This window comes from Oxyura jamaicensis, chromosome 5, assembly GCF_011077185.1.
Source record: "Oxyura jamaicensis isolate SHBP4307 breed ruddy duck chromosome 5, BPBGC_Ojam_1.0, whole genome shotgun sequence".
Taxonomy (NCBI): Eukaryota; Metazoa; Chordata; class Aves; order Anseriformes; family Anatidae; genus Oxyura; species Oxyura jamaicensis.
In genome coordinates, this window is record NC_048897.1 from 7,283,643 (window position 1) to 7,301,320 (window position 17,678).

The 17,678-nt window shown below is 34.9% G+C and overlaps 1 protein-coding gene across 6 annotated transcripts in view; it reads left to right on the forward strand.

Annotated features, from left to right (window-relative positions):
• Positions 1-17,678, forward strand: part of LOC118168227 (golgin subfamily B member 1-like) — a 43,675-nt gene that overhangs the window by 15,411 nt on the left and 10,586 nt on the right. Inside the window, exons 15-21 of one of the 6 annotated variants that reach the window (XM_035328454.1) lie at positions 1,817-1,970; positions 2,832-2,958; positions 3,802-3,935; positions 5,420-5,529; positions 5,828-5,996; positions 6,352-6,456; positions 6,750-17,432. In XM_035328454.1, the coding sequence (XP_035184345.1) occupies positions 1,817-1,970; positions 2,832-2,958; positions 3,802-3,935; positions 5,420-5,529; positions 5,828-5,996; positions 6,352-6,456; positions 6,750-17,432 (11,482 nt within the window). The remainder of the gene's footprint in view (positions 1-1,816; positions 1,971-2,831; positions 2,959-3,801; positions 3,936-5,419; positions 5,530-5,827; positions 5,997-6,351; positions 6,457-6,749; positions 17,433-17,678) is intronic. The other 5 variants (XM_035328453.1, XM_035328449.1, XM_035328450.1 and 2 more) reach the window with 5 other exon arrangements.

Consider the following 17,678-nt stretch of genomic DNA (forward strand, 5'->3'; position numbering starts at 1 on the left):
TGTGGATAGTAACACAAAGAAATGTATGCACATCATTAGTTAATTTGAATGCACTGTGTATCAGAAAAAGTGTGTTCTGGAAAGTTTTTCAGTTTATACATTAGGTTTAATGTTTTTACATTAGATATAATGTAAAATGAAATGAAATGCTCCCTAAAATGCTGAAAAACATTAGAAAATATATTTCTTTACTAACGTTAAAGCAATGCTGAATTGAACTGGAAGTGATTTAACACTTGCCTGAGGGTTCTAAATCATTCTAAAGCTCTGATTTCTATACTGTCATTTTTCATGTGACAACGGTAATTTCATTCTTTCTTTCATTATCAAAACCCAAGATAGTCAGGTTCTAAAGAACAGCATATTATTCGTTCTGATTGTGCTTAAATACAGGTTACCTCAATTTCAACCTCAAGAAATTTAAATGTTTTTTTCAAAGAAGGGGTCATTCTTATCTGGAATATTACTCGCTCTTTGAATTGCTTCAGTGACTACAATGATATTTTTTGTAAACGAAGGTTTAAGGTGATCAGAATTTGACATTTATTTTTATAGTTTTGAAGAAAAATGTATAATGATTAAAAAAAATAAAATAGAATCCATCCTTGAAGTTAAAGGTTTGCAAAGTGAGTGCTGATAAAGTGGCAGTGAAAGAAACCAAAATGTAATTAAAATGAAAAGCAAAATCCAATTCAGCAGTCCTACTTAAAAGGGTCCTTAAAGTTTTCAACTTTTTTGCTTAATCTTTTCTGCAGTTAAGTATGTCATTTTGAAATATTTCAGGAAGAACTTTGCTCCCATCTAATAGGTGTTACAGGAGTGTGCTTTAATGAAATTTGTGGTATAACTCGTCCTTGTACAACTCAGATGAAAGCTGAGCGTTCCCAGTAGGGCTGAATCTACTAATAGTTTCTGGGTTTTACTTCTCTGATGCATAGATAAAAGTTGTTTGAATTTTGCATGTTGTGAAGACAACTGGATTGATATGGCTAAATCAAAAGCCAAATTTGTGATTTTCTAATTTTCAATTAAAATATGGAGTCACCTTTACTTTCATGTCTTTTCACTGGCTGTCCTGCTTTGTGTGCTTTGCATGAAACACCTGTTTCCTAATCTGTCTCCACAAAAGTGTTTTGTCATATCACAAAACAGATGGGAATGTACTTAAAACGAAAAAGCATTTCTAACAATGAACAGGATGCATACCTAAGCTTTTGTATTCTGAGTTCACTCAGTGTGTTTATTTACAAATGATTCTGTATTTGTCTTTAAAAGAATGATATTAATATATGATAAAATGGTTTGATGCCAGTTGCAGTGTAACACATGCTTGTGACTTCCTCAAATTATCTGGCTTTGTAGCTCATACTAAAATTAAAGTTCAAATGGACACGTCATTTCCATAAAAATGAATGTCATTGTTCACATTACAAAAACTACAGCTGTCTCAGCTGATGCCGTTATCATACAAATTAGGTGTCTTTAACCTGGTGATTTGAAAGGCCATGTAATTTGGCATTTTAATTGGTTGGCATTTTTTTTTGGTATCAGTATAACCTCACCCTTTCCAGTCTCCTGTATAAAGGCTTCCTGAAGAAGTAAAGTTAGGCTTCAGTTTGCTTCTTCTTAGTGAGATATGCAGACTTTATTCTTGTGTTCTACATAATAATGTTGGAGGGAAATCACAAGGTGAATGCTATGGATTGCTTCTTTAATCTTGTTCCTGTCAGTCATTCATAGGGACTTCAGCTTGTCCCTGGTTTCTTTTCATGTAGTAGTGTCTGATATAAATGTAATTGCTTTCCTGCGGCACAAAACTGATTGAGGATGACTGGTTCTTTCCTGGCTGCTCTGATCCAGCCATAGTCTCAGGGCAACAGGAGCTGGAGGAGGAACTGACCACAGCTCAAGGAATGGGCAGGCTGGAGCAGGCAAGAAGAAAAAGCAATCAGACAAGCAGGAAGGTTCAGGTGGGTTAAAATCTGTGAGTCTATTTTTACCTGTATATTAATAAAGATATGCAAAATACTATTACTTATATGATGCTTTATGCTTGTATACATTAAGGACTTACGAACTTAGAATAGTTATGTAACTGAAGACTAGACAGGTCTGGTGGTAAATTAAATGATCGTGTACATAGCCAGAAGATGAGGAGCAATTCTAATGTCATCACACCTCTCTGTTCCTTGAGTCTACTTAATTTTACATTGAAAAATAAGGAGCATCTCTCCAGAGTAATTCATGTGCCTGAAGCTAGGTATATACTTAATATGTTGAGGCCATTTTTGTGTTAGATAGGACCTTTACAAATTTGTCAGTGGAGCTTGAATGGTTTGTGTGTCAGTTCATTCAGGCGTACATTTAGATAGTTGGTGCTGTTGCTTGCAAGAACAAAATCTTTATCTTTCCTAAGAATTAGGGTGCCGTTGTTGCAATAACATGCCATTGGAAGTATAATTTTATGTTTAGCTAATTCCAATAATTTACCGTGAGTTTCAGAGGACCCTATTAACTGTAGAAATCAGGGGACCAATTAAGGTATCCAAACATAATTATCTGTTGGCCTTTCAGATGCCCGAGGGTGTCTTCAGAGACCTGGCAGATACTGTACAAAACCTGTGGGAGACTCTGCTTCTCTGAAAATAGTAATTAGAAGCTGGACAGGTGTCCGTGGTGATCACATACACTTAGTTTTATGCACCTGAATCACTTGCAGGGTTTTAGGACTTTTAACTGAAACTTCACTTCTTATAACAGTGTATATACATGTATTACCCTTGCTACTTTACTTCTTTTAATTAAACTTCACTTTTATGTTTTGTGTATAGGAAGAGTATGGCTTTGACGGAAAGCAGTGCTTTCAAGAAGCGTTGAATGTCACCTTGGATAGCACTGATTCAGCTGAAGGAGAAAATATGGGAGGTTGGTGGCCAGAGTACACTTCACCTAATGCAGGTGTGATAGAGACTAGACAGTTTATTAAAGCATGCACAGCATCTGTATTTTGTGTCTATTTTTGTTTTCAAATTCAACTAACAACCCATTTGTGGTGTATTCTAATCTTTGTTGAATTTTTTTGGCTTGCATTTTCTTCTGTTTCATTTTAAAGCATGTGCGTGCTGGATGAACTGCCTAGTTTTGATTCAGAAGTAGAATATGAATATGATTAAACGCTGGAATTTGTTGAGCCTTGGTGCCCATGAAATATTCTATGTGGCAAGATCGTGTATTTTTAAGTTAAGAGTCTTGTTCCTGTGAACGTGTTTCCAATCTATATAGCTGTTATGTTTGCAAAGCAGAATTGTATTCCACTGCTATGTGCTTTTGCTTTAAAAATCAAATGGCTGTTTTTTAGTGTAGGTGTTCTTGTATCTGTGGTAAAAGCTGCAAATACATGTTATTGATAAAATTGAATAGATTTACTTAAAATTTTGATACAGACCAATTTACTTGTTTATTAATATTGCTTAAGCTCTGATCCTGCAAGTACATTAACTGATGATTAAAGTAACATCAGTCACATTATTAATTGAGCCACAATACTGATGAGAATATTTCTGACAGGTTCTCTATGAGTTTTGAGCTATGCAACTTGATTTTATTTTTTGAAGAGTTAAGAGTACTTGTGTCATTTAATTTTCAGATGTGAAAGGCCTCAGGCATTTCTATTGGAAATGGTTGAGATCTGATTGTGCCCAACAGTGGTGAGAATTGTGAATGTGAAGGAGAAAAACGTTTCTAGAATTCAGGATTTTTTTGTTGACCTTTCTTGAAATAATTTTTCCTCTTTGACTTAAGTAGGTTTACAGAGTGTAGTTGAAGAGTTGGAACTGGAAAGAAATCAACTACAGGAACAAATTCTGTTTCTAGAAGAGCGTTGTCAGGATTTGGAAGATAGATTGCAGCTTCAAGGTAGAATGGAGGCTCTTCAGGTAAGCTTTTGTATTTGTGTAAAAACTGTTGTTGTTAAGGGAATCATTTAGTTCTGTTTATATTATAATCATAGCCTGCAATAAGACAAAAACGTCCATCTGCAGCTAGCAAAAATATCTAAAACCTATTTTTTTGCTTACATTTATGTTGACAGAGTGTCTCTACATGCTATATTATGCTCTGAAATTTAAGCCTGTTACTTCTATTCAGCAAAAGTAGAAGTCACCACAAAAAGAAACTTCTTTGAAAGAAAGCTTTGTTATTTATTGTAGAAACATAGTAAAAGGCATTATTTTCATTGTTCTCTGTAGGGAGCCTACGTCAGAAGATCAAGAATTAAATTTTGTTATTATTGGCATAAGTCTCTCTCTTCTTAAATCCCTCACGCTTCATATAATTCACAGATTATATCTCACATATATAATTATATATATAGTATTTATAATAAATACAAAATATTTTAAACTATTTATATTATAAAAATAATGAATGAAGGCCCACAAAGGAACAGTAACAAACACTTTTATCAGATTTTTGTTTTAATATTGCCTGGTAAGTTAGTGTGCTTGATACTTTCTAAACCTAGTTATCACAAAATGAGACAAATGATCTCTTACTAAAACTAAGGCTTGGTGCATTACTTATACTTCTTTAAGTTGCATCTATATATGTAAAAGAGTTTAATATTTTAAGATGCAAATATTAAAATTATATTAATTCATACATCGGAAGCTTGTAACAAAACCTTTCAATACAGGTAACGTTTGGTGTAGAGGAAGAAGGGCAGCTATTGAGGGCGGTACAGGTGTGTTTTGCCTCCTTCAGAATGCTAGCTTATTTTCATTAGAGGTGACAAGTTTGCCATGTTTGTCCTATTTGCTGTTGGTTCTGGATGTGTGTTTTACTTTTGGTATTTGGTTGCTTTTAGATTTTTTTTGTGGTCTTGTTTTTGAATTGGTGCAGTGTATCTGTCTAGAATAGGAGATTTATACTGTTCTAAAGAAAAAAAAAAAAAACACACAAAACTGTGTGAATGAAGCTTGCTTTCTTTTTCTTCACAAATCTGTATCTTGCAGATTTTTTGCATTCCTTCAGCCTGAAAAAATATGCCAAAAAATTGGAAGTTTAGTATTGTTCTCTAACCAATGTGGGAAGTATTTTTTTCAGAGCAGTAGCTTGCCCTGTTAAGAGAAGTAAGCTGCCTTAACACAGTGTGTGTGTGTGTGTGTGTGTTTTGCTTTGGGTATGAAGCAATGATCTTTGAGTTCATGCATCACTGAAGGAGATATTTCTGGAAGGTGGGTTGCATCCACCTGAACTTGTGTCATTAGTATTGTATTTTGCACTGGTATACGCTCACGTGCTAACAGCCTCTCTTACTGTGTAGGATGTAAATCTCCTAATGAGTCAGATTTTCAGGAATTTAGTTTTCTTACACTATTCTGGATGTGGACAATAATTCTTGATCATTGTTTTGTTGCAGAATGAAAACGAACGTTTGCAAACTCAACTCACCCAATTACGCAACCAACAAATTCGAGATGCTGAAAAGCATCAGATGCTGATCTCTGGCTTGAATGAGCAGCTAAAAGGGTAAAATAAAAATTCTTCATAGCTCCATACAGGATTAGCTTTCTTTGCTTTAAGATTAAGCTTCTAGTGGGCAAGAATTATATTCTGTAAAAATGTGAAATTGAGTTACTTAATTCTTGCTTCTCTTTGCAGTCGTGATGTTTTTGGACTTGGTAGTTTAAATGGAAAGTGTAGAAATGATTATTATTTTAGGAACATAGTTTTTGGGGGTTGTTAAACCTTTAGAAAGCTTAAAGCAAACTTTGTTTTCGAAATGGAATTTGATTATCAAAGGTCTGTGTATGTATTTTCTTCTTAGATTAAGTGACAGAAATAGCTTCCTTGAAACTTCACTTGGAGAAAAAGAACAAAAGCTGCTAAACATGACAGAAAAACTAGAACAAATTGAAGCTTTGACAAAATTGCTTCAAGAAAAGGATCTGCTGAATAAAGAGCTTGGTGAAAAGTTTGTGCATACTGAACAAAAGGTAAGTTGAAGTTATTAAATAATACTTAATTTAGTAGAACTGCTGAGCATTAGTCGTAACTTTCTATTTGCATCCCAGAAACAATATTGCTGTTTTCCTACCCAAAGGCTTTGGCTCTCTTGTTTCAGTTTTGTTCACATCATATAATTACTTTGTGTAAAGCTGGGTATAAGGACTACTTAGACCCAGCCAAGAGCTTTACATGAAAGTGTTGGTGTTTTATTGGGGTCATGTGTAGTCTGTGTTAGTTTCAGTGTATACAGTCCACTTAGGCTCAGTAGTATAACTCTAGTGTCACGTCCTTAGTACAATTCTATATGCTTCTATGATGTTGATTTCTGTTTTTAATACTAAGCTGAATGAAGTCTTAAAGAAATGCAGCGTGTATGAAGTGGAGAACACTGAGCAGAAAACAACCATCAGTGATCTAACAGAAAAAGTTGCTACACTGAAGGAAAAGGTAACTCATTAAAATGATGAAATTTTCTGTTAATTTGACGTTTTCCATTTAGATGTCAGCAAAAAAAAAAGCACTAGTTGCTTCAAATTTCATACACTGAAATTTCTGTATGCTTAAAAAATCTAAAATATAACGTCATGATCTTGTGACTGTACAGTTAGATAGGTAGATTAAGTGTCAAGCATGAGAGATGGATTAGTTTAAGCAGTAGGTCTGCATGTGGAGTGTGTCTTCCATTTGCCATCAAACGCATGTTTGAAGTATTCTTGTAACGCTCTTTTCTTAATATTTAGACTTTGAAACAAGATGGCATGGTGGAATCGATGCAGCTAGATCTGGACCAGACAAATGAAGAGCTTGACAAACTGAATACAAGCCATTTAGAGGAAAGATCTCAACTTATTCAAGATCTCCAGAAACGCGAAAGAGAAATTGATAATCTTAAAGAAGCACTGGCAGAAAAAGAGAGGGAAATATCTGCCTTATCTTTGAATATGACAGAATATTCTGAACAGGTTGTTATCCTGAAGCATCAAGTGCAATGCAAAGAGGAAGAAATAAGAGGGATGGAAGAAGCTTTATCAAAGGCTGAAAGGGAAACTCATTTACTGAAAGAAGTACAAACAGCTGATGTCAGAGATGCAAGTGTGAAGATATCTGTCCTTTCTGAGCAGAGTAATACAATGAGACTAGAGCTAGAAAGAGTTAGAGTTGAGAATGAAGCTAAAACCAAAGAAAATGAGGAATTAATAAGACAAATCAGTGAGAACAGCATTACAATTAAGGATCTTCGTTCAGAGATCAAGGCCAGCCATGTTGCATACCATAACAATCTTATGGAGTGTGAGTCACAAATTACTTTACTGAAAGAACAAATTAGCAAATCATCTGAAAAGCTACAAGAAACTGAGAATAAGCAAAGAAAAGAAACTGAATATTTGAAATCTCAGATTGAGGAAAGTAACACACTGAAAGAAAAATGGAACAGTTTGCTTAAAGAGAAAGAGAGTAAAGAACAGACACTTGAAAATGAGTTAAAATCAATTAAAGATTTATACAACAAACTAGTTCTGGAAGATGCTAAAAAAGATGAAGAGTTAGCTCAGTTGTGTCGGAAGCTTACAGAACATACTGAACATCAGGAAACAATTAAAAAAGAATTACAAGAGAAACAAGAGATCATTATTTCATTAGATAAGAAGCTTGGGTTTTTGGAGCAACAAAATGAAGAGACTAAACTTAAATTAACTGGAGATCTGAAAGCCAAAGAGACATGTTGCAAAGAGCTTAATAACCAATTAAGTGAAATACATAAACAAATTAACAAGATGGAAATAGAGACACAGGAGAAAGCTTCAGCTAATAAGCAATTGCAGGCAGATCTTAAGGGGAAAGAAGAAGAACTGGCAGAGCAAATAAAAGCAAATGAACAACTGAAAAAAAATATAGATGTAGTGGAAAAAGAGAAGCAACAGTTAATCACTGAAAATGAGAATTTGTCCAAACTCCTGGATGTAAAAGAGTGTGAATTGTTAAGGAAAATCCAGGCTGTGGCAGAAATAGAGAACAAATTATCTGTTAGCACTGCCGAGTACCAAAAAACTCTTTCAGTACTAAATTGTGATAAAAACACTCTGGCAAAAGAGATTGAACAACTTTCAATACTTGCAGAGCAAAAAGAAAATTCAGTTGCAGAACAGCTGCAGAAGAAAACAAAGGAATGTAATGTGTTAGCTGATCAATTGTTTGAAAGCAAGGAACAAGCACAACAGTTGCATGAACAAATGAAATCACTTCTCATTCAACTGAAGGATGCCAAAGACAATGAGATAAAGAAAGAAGAAATGATAAATAGTAAGTTATCTGAATGCGGTACCCTAATACAAGAGCTCAGCCATAGTAAGGAAAAGAATTTACTACTGCAGGAACAAGTTCAAAGCTTAACTTTGGATTTTGAAGCTAAGAGCAGGTGTCTAGAAGAAAAAATCCTTCAAAATGATTTATTACGTAAGGAAATGGAAGACAGTAAATTTTATGTTGCGGAGTTGCAGGATGAGATTAAAAATCTTAAGGAAGAAAAAACAAAGTTATCTCAGTGGGTAGAGGAAAGAAACCTGACCCTAAACAGTCAGGGTTCAGAACTCGAGAAACTTCATAAGCAAGTTTCAGACAAAATTGAAGAAAACAGAGTTTTAAATAATCAGCTACAACTGTTAAGCAAAGAAGTGGCTGTGCTTAAGAATGAAAAGGAGGACCTGTCAAACTTACTGAGCGAGAAGTCATGTGAATTTGAAGTTCTTCAGTCACAGTTGGTGCAGCAGCAGTCTGAAGTTACTTCAGCAAGGCAACAAGCACACACAGCAGCTCTAGAAAATGAAAAATTGAAAGTAGACATTGAAACAGTAAATGCTACCGTAATGAAAAAGTCCGATGAAGTAGCTGCTTTAACTTCACACTTGTCCCAACAAAGTCATAATATTTTGGCTCTGAAGGACCAAATTGATGGCCTAGTGATTGAGAAAGAAAACTTACGAACTGTCTTAGACGAAAAAGAAACTCTAATTTCTGAAAAGGATGTTTTGATACAGCAAATGAAAGATAGTAAAATGGCAGGAGAAGGGCAATATTTGCAAATTGTTTCAGATCTGCAAAACCAAATACAAACCCTAGGTTTTGAAGCCAGTCAGCTTAGACAAGCAGTGCAGGAAAAAGAAAATGAATGTAAGAGACAAACCCAAGAATTAAAGTTATTAAAAAATAAATCTGAAGAGTCTGATGTGCTTAGGGTTCAACTGTCTGAGAATATGGAGGTTATTTCTGACCTTCAATACCAGCTTAGAAATGTGACAGAAAAAACAGCACAGTTAAATGATTCAATTACACAGAAGGACGAATCTTTAAAACAAAAGTCAGATGAGTATGTCAGTTTAAAAGCACATCTTTCTGATGTACAGGAATCATCTGTTTTGCAGCAGAAGCAGTTAGAGCTTTTAACCTCAGAAGCAGAACAATTAAAAGCACTTATTTCAGAAAAAGATTCAAATGTCAATAGTATGTCATTGTTTAGTGAGAGTTTAAAGATGCAAATTCAAGAAAAAGAGAATGAATGTGAGGTATTAAAAAAACAGGTGGTGGAGCTGGAGGATGTGAAATTGAATTTACAAATAGAATTACAACATCAGAAGAATGTAATAATTGAGATGGACCAGTCATTGTCAGAAAAGGAATCGTCTCTTGTAGAAAATAAAAGACTCCTCAAAACTCTGAAGGAGAAAGCAAAGAAAGATGAAGAGAATATAAATTTAATTTCTCAACTCCAAAGTCAGGTACACGAGCTAACACAAGAACTACAAAAATCTAAAGAACTAGTCCATGAGAAAGAGAATGCTTTGTTTTCTCTTCAGGACAAAATTGAAGCACAGTATGAACTAAAAACTGAGTTCAATGCAGCTCTTAATAAAAAAGAAGAAGTTATTGCTGGACTGCTTAATTCTGTGAAGGAGAAAGATACAAGTATACAGTTGGCAGATAGCAACATTAATATTCTTTCTAGTGAGATTGCGGTTCTCAGAGAAGAATTAGAGAAAAGTGATGCAGCCATGAAAAATCTTACTAAGGAATTTCAGGAAAAGAATGAAGACTTCAATATTAATCAGAAAAAAATCGATTCTTTGACAGTTGAGCTTGAGACTGTAAAAAATGAATACCAAAAAGCACTAGACCAAATAAGTACATGGAAACAAGATTTACAGCAAAAAGAATTGGCTGTGGAGTCCCTGCGTGTGACGTGCACTGAACAGGCAGATAGCATAGCATGTTTAAAGTTAGAGCTGGCGAATGTAAATTCCAAATCATCTCAAGACAGCCATGACAATGCTCTTTTAATAGGTAATCTGCAAATCCAGGTAGAATCTTTACAGAAAGAAAAAAATGTGTTACAAGAAGATGCTAATAAACTGATGGCTGAAAACACACAGCTCACTGCATCTCAAAATCGTTTGCAAAAGAAATTGGAAGAGCTCCAAGAAATTAATGAAAAACTAGAAACCAGTGAGAATTATTCAAGAATGCAGATAGATGCTGTCAAACTGCAGATGAAGACTGAAAAAGAGAAGTTACAGACGCAGGTTAGTGCGAAGGGTGAAGAACTTTCTAAGTTAGAAGTTAAATTTAACACTCTAGAACAAAGTCTACTCGAGTCAGAAAAAAAATGGGTGACAGAACTTGATAGGGCAACTTTACAAAATAAAAATCTTACTGAGCAATTGAGCAGTTTAGAAAGTGAAATGAAATCGAAGGATAACAAAATCCAGTCTTTACAGCAAGAACTGGATCTTTCCAAAGAGGAATTAACTCAAACCCTATCTCCATTACTTAATAGTAGGGTTTTGTATAAAGAAGAGAATGCACAGACTTCAGATTCCCAACTGCAGCTAACTGATAGTAAAATTCAGTTGGAAAAAATCTCCACTCTGGTAACTACTATTTTGAGCAAAGAAGCAGAAGGAGAACAATTGCAGCTGATTCTTTTAGAAAAACAGAAGGAAATAGATATCATAAAAGATGAATTAAAAAGCATGCGGTTACTTGAGAAAGAGAAGGAGTTGCTGCAGAGTGATATTGAAAAGATGAAGGGCACCTATGAATCTGAGATTGAATGCCTATCACGAGAAATGGTCATTGTCAAGGAAACATTATGTAAGCAACAGTCTCTTTTGCAAGAAAGAGAAGAATCATTTGCAGAAATGAATAAGCAGGTTGAATTTCTTCAGGACAAAATAAATAAATCAGAAGAAATAGTAAGAACCAGTCAAGAAAAACTGCATGTTGAAGGTAAAAAAGTAGCAAGTTTTCTTGAAGAAATGGGAAAAAAAGATCAACTGATAGAAAACTTAACTTCACAGGTAAATCAGCAAAAGGATTTAATTTCTGGTCTAAGCCAGCAGCTGAAAGAAAAGGACTGCTCTGTTGCCCAGGTCATGGAATCATTATCAAATGAAATGCTGAATTTTTCAGAAGAGAGGAATACATTAAATAGCAAGCTGCAGGATCTGGAAACTGTTCATAATAGTTCTGTAGAAGAACTAAATAGAGTACTGCAGGAACTTGGGGATTGTAAGAGAGAACTGGAACGTAGTCAGGTTATGTTAAGCGATAGAGAAGCTGTTGTTAAAGATTTAATGAAAGAAAAAGAGGAGATGCAGTTTAATCTTGAGAAACTTGACAAGGAAAAAGAGAATCTGAAAAAGAAACTTCAAGCAGCACTGATAATAAGAAGAGATCTAATGCAAAAAGTTGGAAAACTAGAAAAGAGTGGACAGGAAGAAATAGAAAAAGAGCAAAAAAAATCAGAGGAATTGTTGAAGAAAGTTAACGAGTTAACAGACAAGCTGAAACTAGTTGAAGTACAAAATAATGATTTTGAGTCTTATCTTGGAACTTTGAAGCAAGAACTTTTAGAAAAAGATGCCAAAATAAGTGATTTAAATGAAATGTTGTCTGCAAAGGCCTCTCATTTAGAGCAACTTGAGACCAGTATTGCAAGACTAACTGATGTTATTGCTGAAAAACAAAATGTATGTGAACAGAACCTAAAATCTTTAGAAGAAAAGGACTGCATGCTTGCTCACATACAATCTGTGCTTGATGAAAAAGTAAGTGCATATGAAGAGGAACGTTCTCAGCTCTTTATAGCTCTTGAAAAGGTGAAGTCTGAAGTTAAGAGGGAAGAATTACTGAAAAATTACAGTTCTGAAGAGACCAATTTAAGTGCTGGGGAACATAAGGAATGTTTGGACTCCAACAGTGAAATTAATATTATGAATCAATTGAAAAAGGAAAAAGAAACCTTACAGGGGGAGCTTTTGGGAAAACGTGAAGAAACTGATGTGAAGAATTTGGAATCAGACAAATCAAGAAGCAAGGTTCAGACTGCATCCTTGAAAGAGTCAGAAAACCTAGTAACTTCAGTAACAAGGACAGAGACTGAATTAGAAGATCTAAGAAGTAATTATGCAAAGCTTCAGGAGGAAACAGAACTGCTAAAGGAAGAGTTGAGAAAAATATTAGTTGAATTCAGTGGGGAAAGAGAAGAAACTCTTAAAGTTGACTTAAACTCTGTGGAACAGCAGGAACAGTACCAGGAGCAATGTAAGGACAGTTTGTTGGATGATATAAAGCAGCTAAAGAAAAAGCTGAAAGCATACATGGCTGAAGTTGTAGACATTAAGGCAATGCTTGAACATGTCAATAATGAGAAAGAAACACTTATTAAAAAAAATGAAGAGGATTACAAGATGAGCCAGGAGAAACTGCAGAGATTGAGAATGAAAGCTAAGAAGGAGATTGCAGAAAAGAATGAGGAAATAGAAGCATTGCATTCTTCACTTAAGGATTTCAGAGAGAAACTTGATCTGGAAAAGGAATTTTTAAAAGAAACTATAAAGGAGGGCCAAGAAGAAGCCCGCCGTTATAAAGCAGCTTTGGAAGAAATGAAGAGTGAAAAAGAGGAGCTTCTCAGTTGTTTAGAGAAGTCCAATTTGGAGCTAGTTAATCTGAAAAGTGAGGTGAACCATTTCAGTGAAGAAAACAAAAAGCTTCTGAGAGAGCTATGTATACTACACGAGAAGGCTGAGATAAGTAGTCCTGTGGTGTCATGCAAAGAGTTAAAGGAAGAAAATGATACTGAAAAGGAACTGAGAGAATTCTGTTTGGAAAGTAATTCGCTTCAAGGAAAATTGCAAAGTAAAAGCACTTGTTTTCAACTATCAGAGACTGATTACTCTGGAAAAACTAAACTGAAAGAAACAACAGAATATCAAATCCAGAAAGAAATGCAAATAGTTCAAGAACCACTGGTAAAAACTGTAAATGTAAATCATTCTAAACCACAAGAGCAAAGAACTACAGCAGAGGAGAAGCCCAGAGAAGACCGCCTTCAGAGAAAGTTACAAGCAGCTTTAATATCACGGAAAGAGGCCTTGAGGGAAAATAAATATCTAAAAGATCAGATTGATAAACTGATATTAGAAAGGGAGGAACTGGTGAACAAGACAGGTACGCTTGAACAATTGTTGTTAGAGCTTGGTAGAGAAAAGCAAAGTTCAAATACTGTTTCTCCAGGATCTGAAGAGGAGAGCCTTGTTTCTGAAAATGCTAGACTGTTGACTGAAAATGAAAACCTCACTGCTGCTTGTGAAAGTCTTAAATCTACCATGGAGACTATAGTTCAGGAAAAAGAGGCCTTCTCTTTCCAGCTAAATACCTTAAAAGATTCTCAGACAGTTGAATTAACAGGATGGAAGGCTAAACATAGTGAATTAAAGCAAGAGTATGAATCACTCCTTCAGGCTTATGAGAATATCAGTAGTAAAATAGCAGATATGAGGCAAGTTATTGATGCCACTAGAAAAGAGAAGCAAGAGGCTATTCAAAGACTCAAGAAAGGAGAATCTGAGAAGGAGGCTCTTGAGAAGTGTTTTCAAAAACTCACTGATGAAAATAAAGCTATTAAGGATCAACTGAAACAGCTCAGTGAATCCAAGAAATTGGAAGTTGATGAATTACAAAGTAAAGCAAAAAGGCAGATACTTGAGCAAGAGGCAAGGATGGAAGAACACAAGGATCATCTTCAGGAACTCACTCAGCAGAATCATCAGCTAACAGAGGAAAACGAGCAGCTGAAGCAAACTTCTGAAAGTTTAAAGCAGACTTTAGAGAAAATTCAGAATGAAAATGACATTCTTCATAATAACATCACTGTAACTAAAACAGCTTTGGGAGACCTTCAAGTTCAAATGGAAACATACCAAAATGATATGCAATCTAAAATGACTGATGCATTGTATGAGAATGAATCATTATTAAAAGACATTAACGTGTTAAAGGATAAACTCTCTGAAAAAGAACAAGATGTGCTTGTCCTAGAACAAGAAAGAAAATCAATTTCAGAAAAAGTGAAAGAAACTGAAAAATCTTTGGACTATAAAAATCATTGTATCACAAAGCTGGATATGGAATGTAAAAGTCTTAACCAAGAAATTGTTAGTCTAAATGAAAAAGTCAAGATTTTAGAGGATGATAAATGTCTGTTACAGGAGGAATTAGAAAATGTCCAAGAAAGTTCTTACAAAGTAAAGAATGAGAGAGAATTTCTTGAAACAGAATTGCTTAATCACATTAAAAAAATTGATCATCTTACTGATAGAGTGAAATCACTACAGATGCAGAATAGCTTGCTGCTACAACAACTGGAAGACTTAAAGGCAGAAAAATGTAATGTGATTAGAGAAAAAGAAGAACAGCAGTTACACCTTGTAAAAGTGTTTGAGGAGAAGGTGAAATGTGCCCAGAGAGATAATAGTGGAAGTAAAAACAAAACAAAAGAATTACAAGAACTCTTAAAGGAGAAACAGCAAGAGATCAACCATTTGCAAAAGGATTCTATAAAACTCCAGGAGCTGATCCTAGATTTGGAAAGATCTGTGAAACTGTCACAGTCAAAAAGTGAGAAATTTGAAAAGGACTTAAGTAATATGTCAGAAAAGCTTGCGAAATCAAATGAAGAAATAAACCATCTCAATGAAAAGCTTTCTTCACAGGTGAGCTTGTTGGATCAGTCAAAGAATGAAGTGGACAGGCTTACAGCCGAGAATCTAAATTGGAGAAAAGAACTTAAGAAGAAAGAAGATGAACTACAAATCCAAAAGAGAGAACATGTGACAGAATTGGAACTTAATCTTCAACAATCAAAATCGGTTCACAAAAGAGAGTTTTTGAACCTAGAGGAAAGGCACAGTGCCCTTCAGAGAGAGAAAGATAGGGCAGTTAGTGAGATTCATGGATTGCAAGAGGAAGTTAACTTTAAGGATTCTCAAAACAAGAAACTTCAGGCAGATTTGAATGCAGCTTTGGCACGATTAGCTGCTTTTGCAAAGTGTATGTCCTCTCTTCAAAATGACCGGGATAGGGTAATCACTGAAATGAAGACTTGGGAAATGCAGTTCAAAGAGGCCATCCAAAGTAAAGAGAAACAGATAGAAGACAGTAATAAAATGATAATGTCTTTACAAGATGAACTGAAAGACAAAATGACTCAGATTCAAGAATTGAATATCAAGTATTCCGTGGTAGAGGAAACGAAGGATGAACTGTACTTGAAGCAAAAATCTGCTGATACACAACGGCATGAAGAGCTCTGCAGAATAAAAGAAGAGAATACCTCTTTTTATAACAGGCAGCAAGAATTGGAAAGTGCTCTTCAGTCAAAAGAAGAAGCTTTGCAAGCACTCCTTAAAGAAAATAATTCTCTTAATCATCTCATAGAGAATAATAAAAGTGCAGGAAGAGAGATAAAAGCACTGGAAAGTAATTTTACAAGACAAGAACAAGAATTGCAACAGCTTCTATCTGAAAAGGAAAAAATCAATGCTGAATTGGAAAAGCAGATTACCATTTCTGAGCAAATGAAAATCATGCTAAATAATAAAGATAAAGAAATTTCCTTACTCATTTCTTCAAAAGGTGATGAAATTTCTGACTATCTGATTCAGGTACAGACTCAACATAGAGAACAGATCAAAGAATATGAATTTCAGTTAAGGTCTCTGCAGAGAGAGAGACAACAATCTGAGGAATCTTGTCAGAGGATGGAAAATGAACTAAAAAATCTCCAGATGAAAGCAGATAAAGCAGATCAAGATAAGGCTGCAATTGCCAGTGAAATAGATGCTTTTAAAAGATCAATGTCATCTCTTCAGAATGATCGGGATGATCTTTTCTCTAAATTCAAAGAGTTGGAACATCTTCACCAAAATGTCTTAAACGAGCGGGACAGTCTTATAGTTAGCAATGCAAGTGAAAATAATGCTTTGAAACAAGAATTAAGAATACTTCTCAATCAGATAGATGATCTTCATTCTGAAAATGCAATGTTAAGTGCACAGCTAATTAAGTATAGGGAAGATCTTAACCAAGTTTTATCTCTGAAAGATCATCAGCTGAAAGACTTACTAAAACAGAAATTGGATTTTATTAAAGGCCTTGAAAAAGAAAAATACGATCTACAAAAGCAAATAAAAGACATGCAACTGTCCAATCAACTGCAAATAGACACTGCTGTATCTTTGGAACATGAAAATAAAAAATTACTGTCTAAAGTATATGATTTAGAATCTTTAATTGCATCATTAAACAAGGAGAAACTTGTTTCTGAATCTGGAGAGAAATTGTTAACTAGTGGTAGTATTCAGAAAAAAGGATGTGTATCTGATGGACTGTATGAAGCAAAACTTCAGAAGAGGATTCAGGAAGTCCAGAAATCAGTAAGCAGAAATGCAGATGGGGAATACAGTAAGACTCTTTTGACACCTGAGCATGGAGATGAACCTGATGCTTTTACAGAGATGGTACTAGAAATTCAATCTCAGAATAGAGAGCTGAGATCCCAAAATGAGGCCTTTGGGAAGGCAATGACTGCTCTGCAAAATGACAGAGATAGAATCATAGAGGACTTAAAGATACTTCAGGGCAAATTCACATCAGAACTCAAGTCCGAAAAAAAGAAAGGAGATGAACTTGAAGCTGAATTGGATTCCTTTAAATCACATCTTGTCAGTATGCTCAAAGAACACGACCTTCTGAATAAGGTGCATTTTGATGCTGCAAATAAGGTTACAGTTGATCAGATTGCTGATGAAATTGAAAATCTCTGTAGGACATTAGTCACCCATGAGTTGGAGATTAGCAGACTCTCATCTGAGTGTGGGAATTATGTTCACCAGATTGAAGCATTTTCCAAGGCTATGGCCAGTCTTCAGGATGACCGAGACAAATTGCTGCAGGAACTCAGCAAACAGAAGGTAGTTTCTGAAGCTAAACAGGGAAAAGCTTTGTTTCCCGTTGCTTGCAACAGCATCAGTGAGATAAGTTCTTTTAAAAGTAATTTGGATAGGCCTCAGATCAAATGGGAAAGATTGGTAAGTTTTAAATAGCTACATCAATGTGTATATTTTTTTAATGCAGAGAATTCTTTGAGACATTATGGATTCTGAAGTTTAACGTCAAGATTTATGCAAGTGCCAAGAAAACATAGTATGACTAGAGAAGGCATGCTCACAATTTTGATAGTTTAGGTAGTTATCCTGTTAAAGAAGAGCAAATGGGGGAAAAAAAAAAAAAAAAACACAAAAAAACAAAACAAAACAACAAAAAAAACATAATTC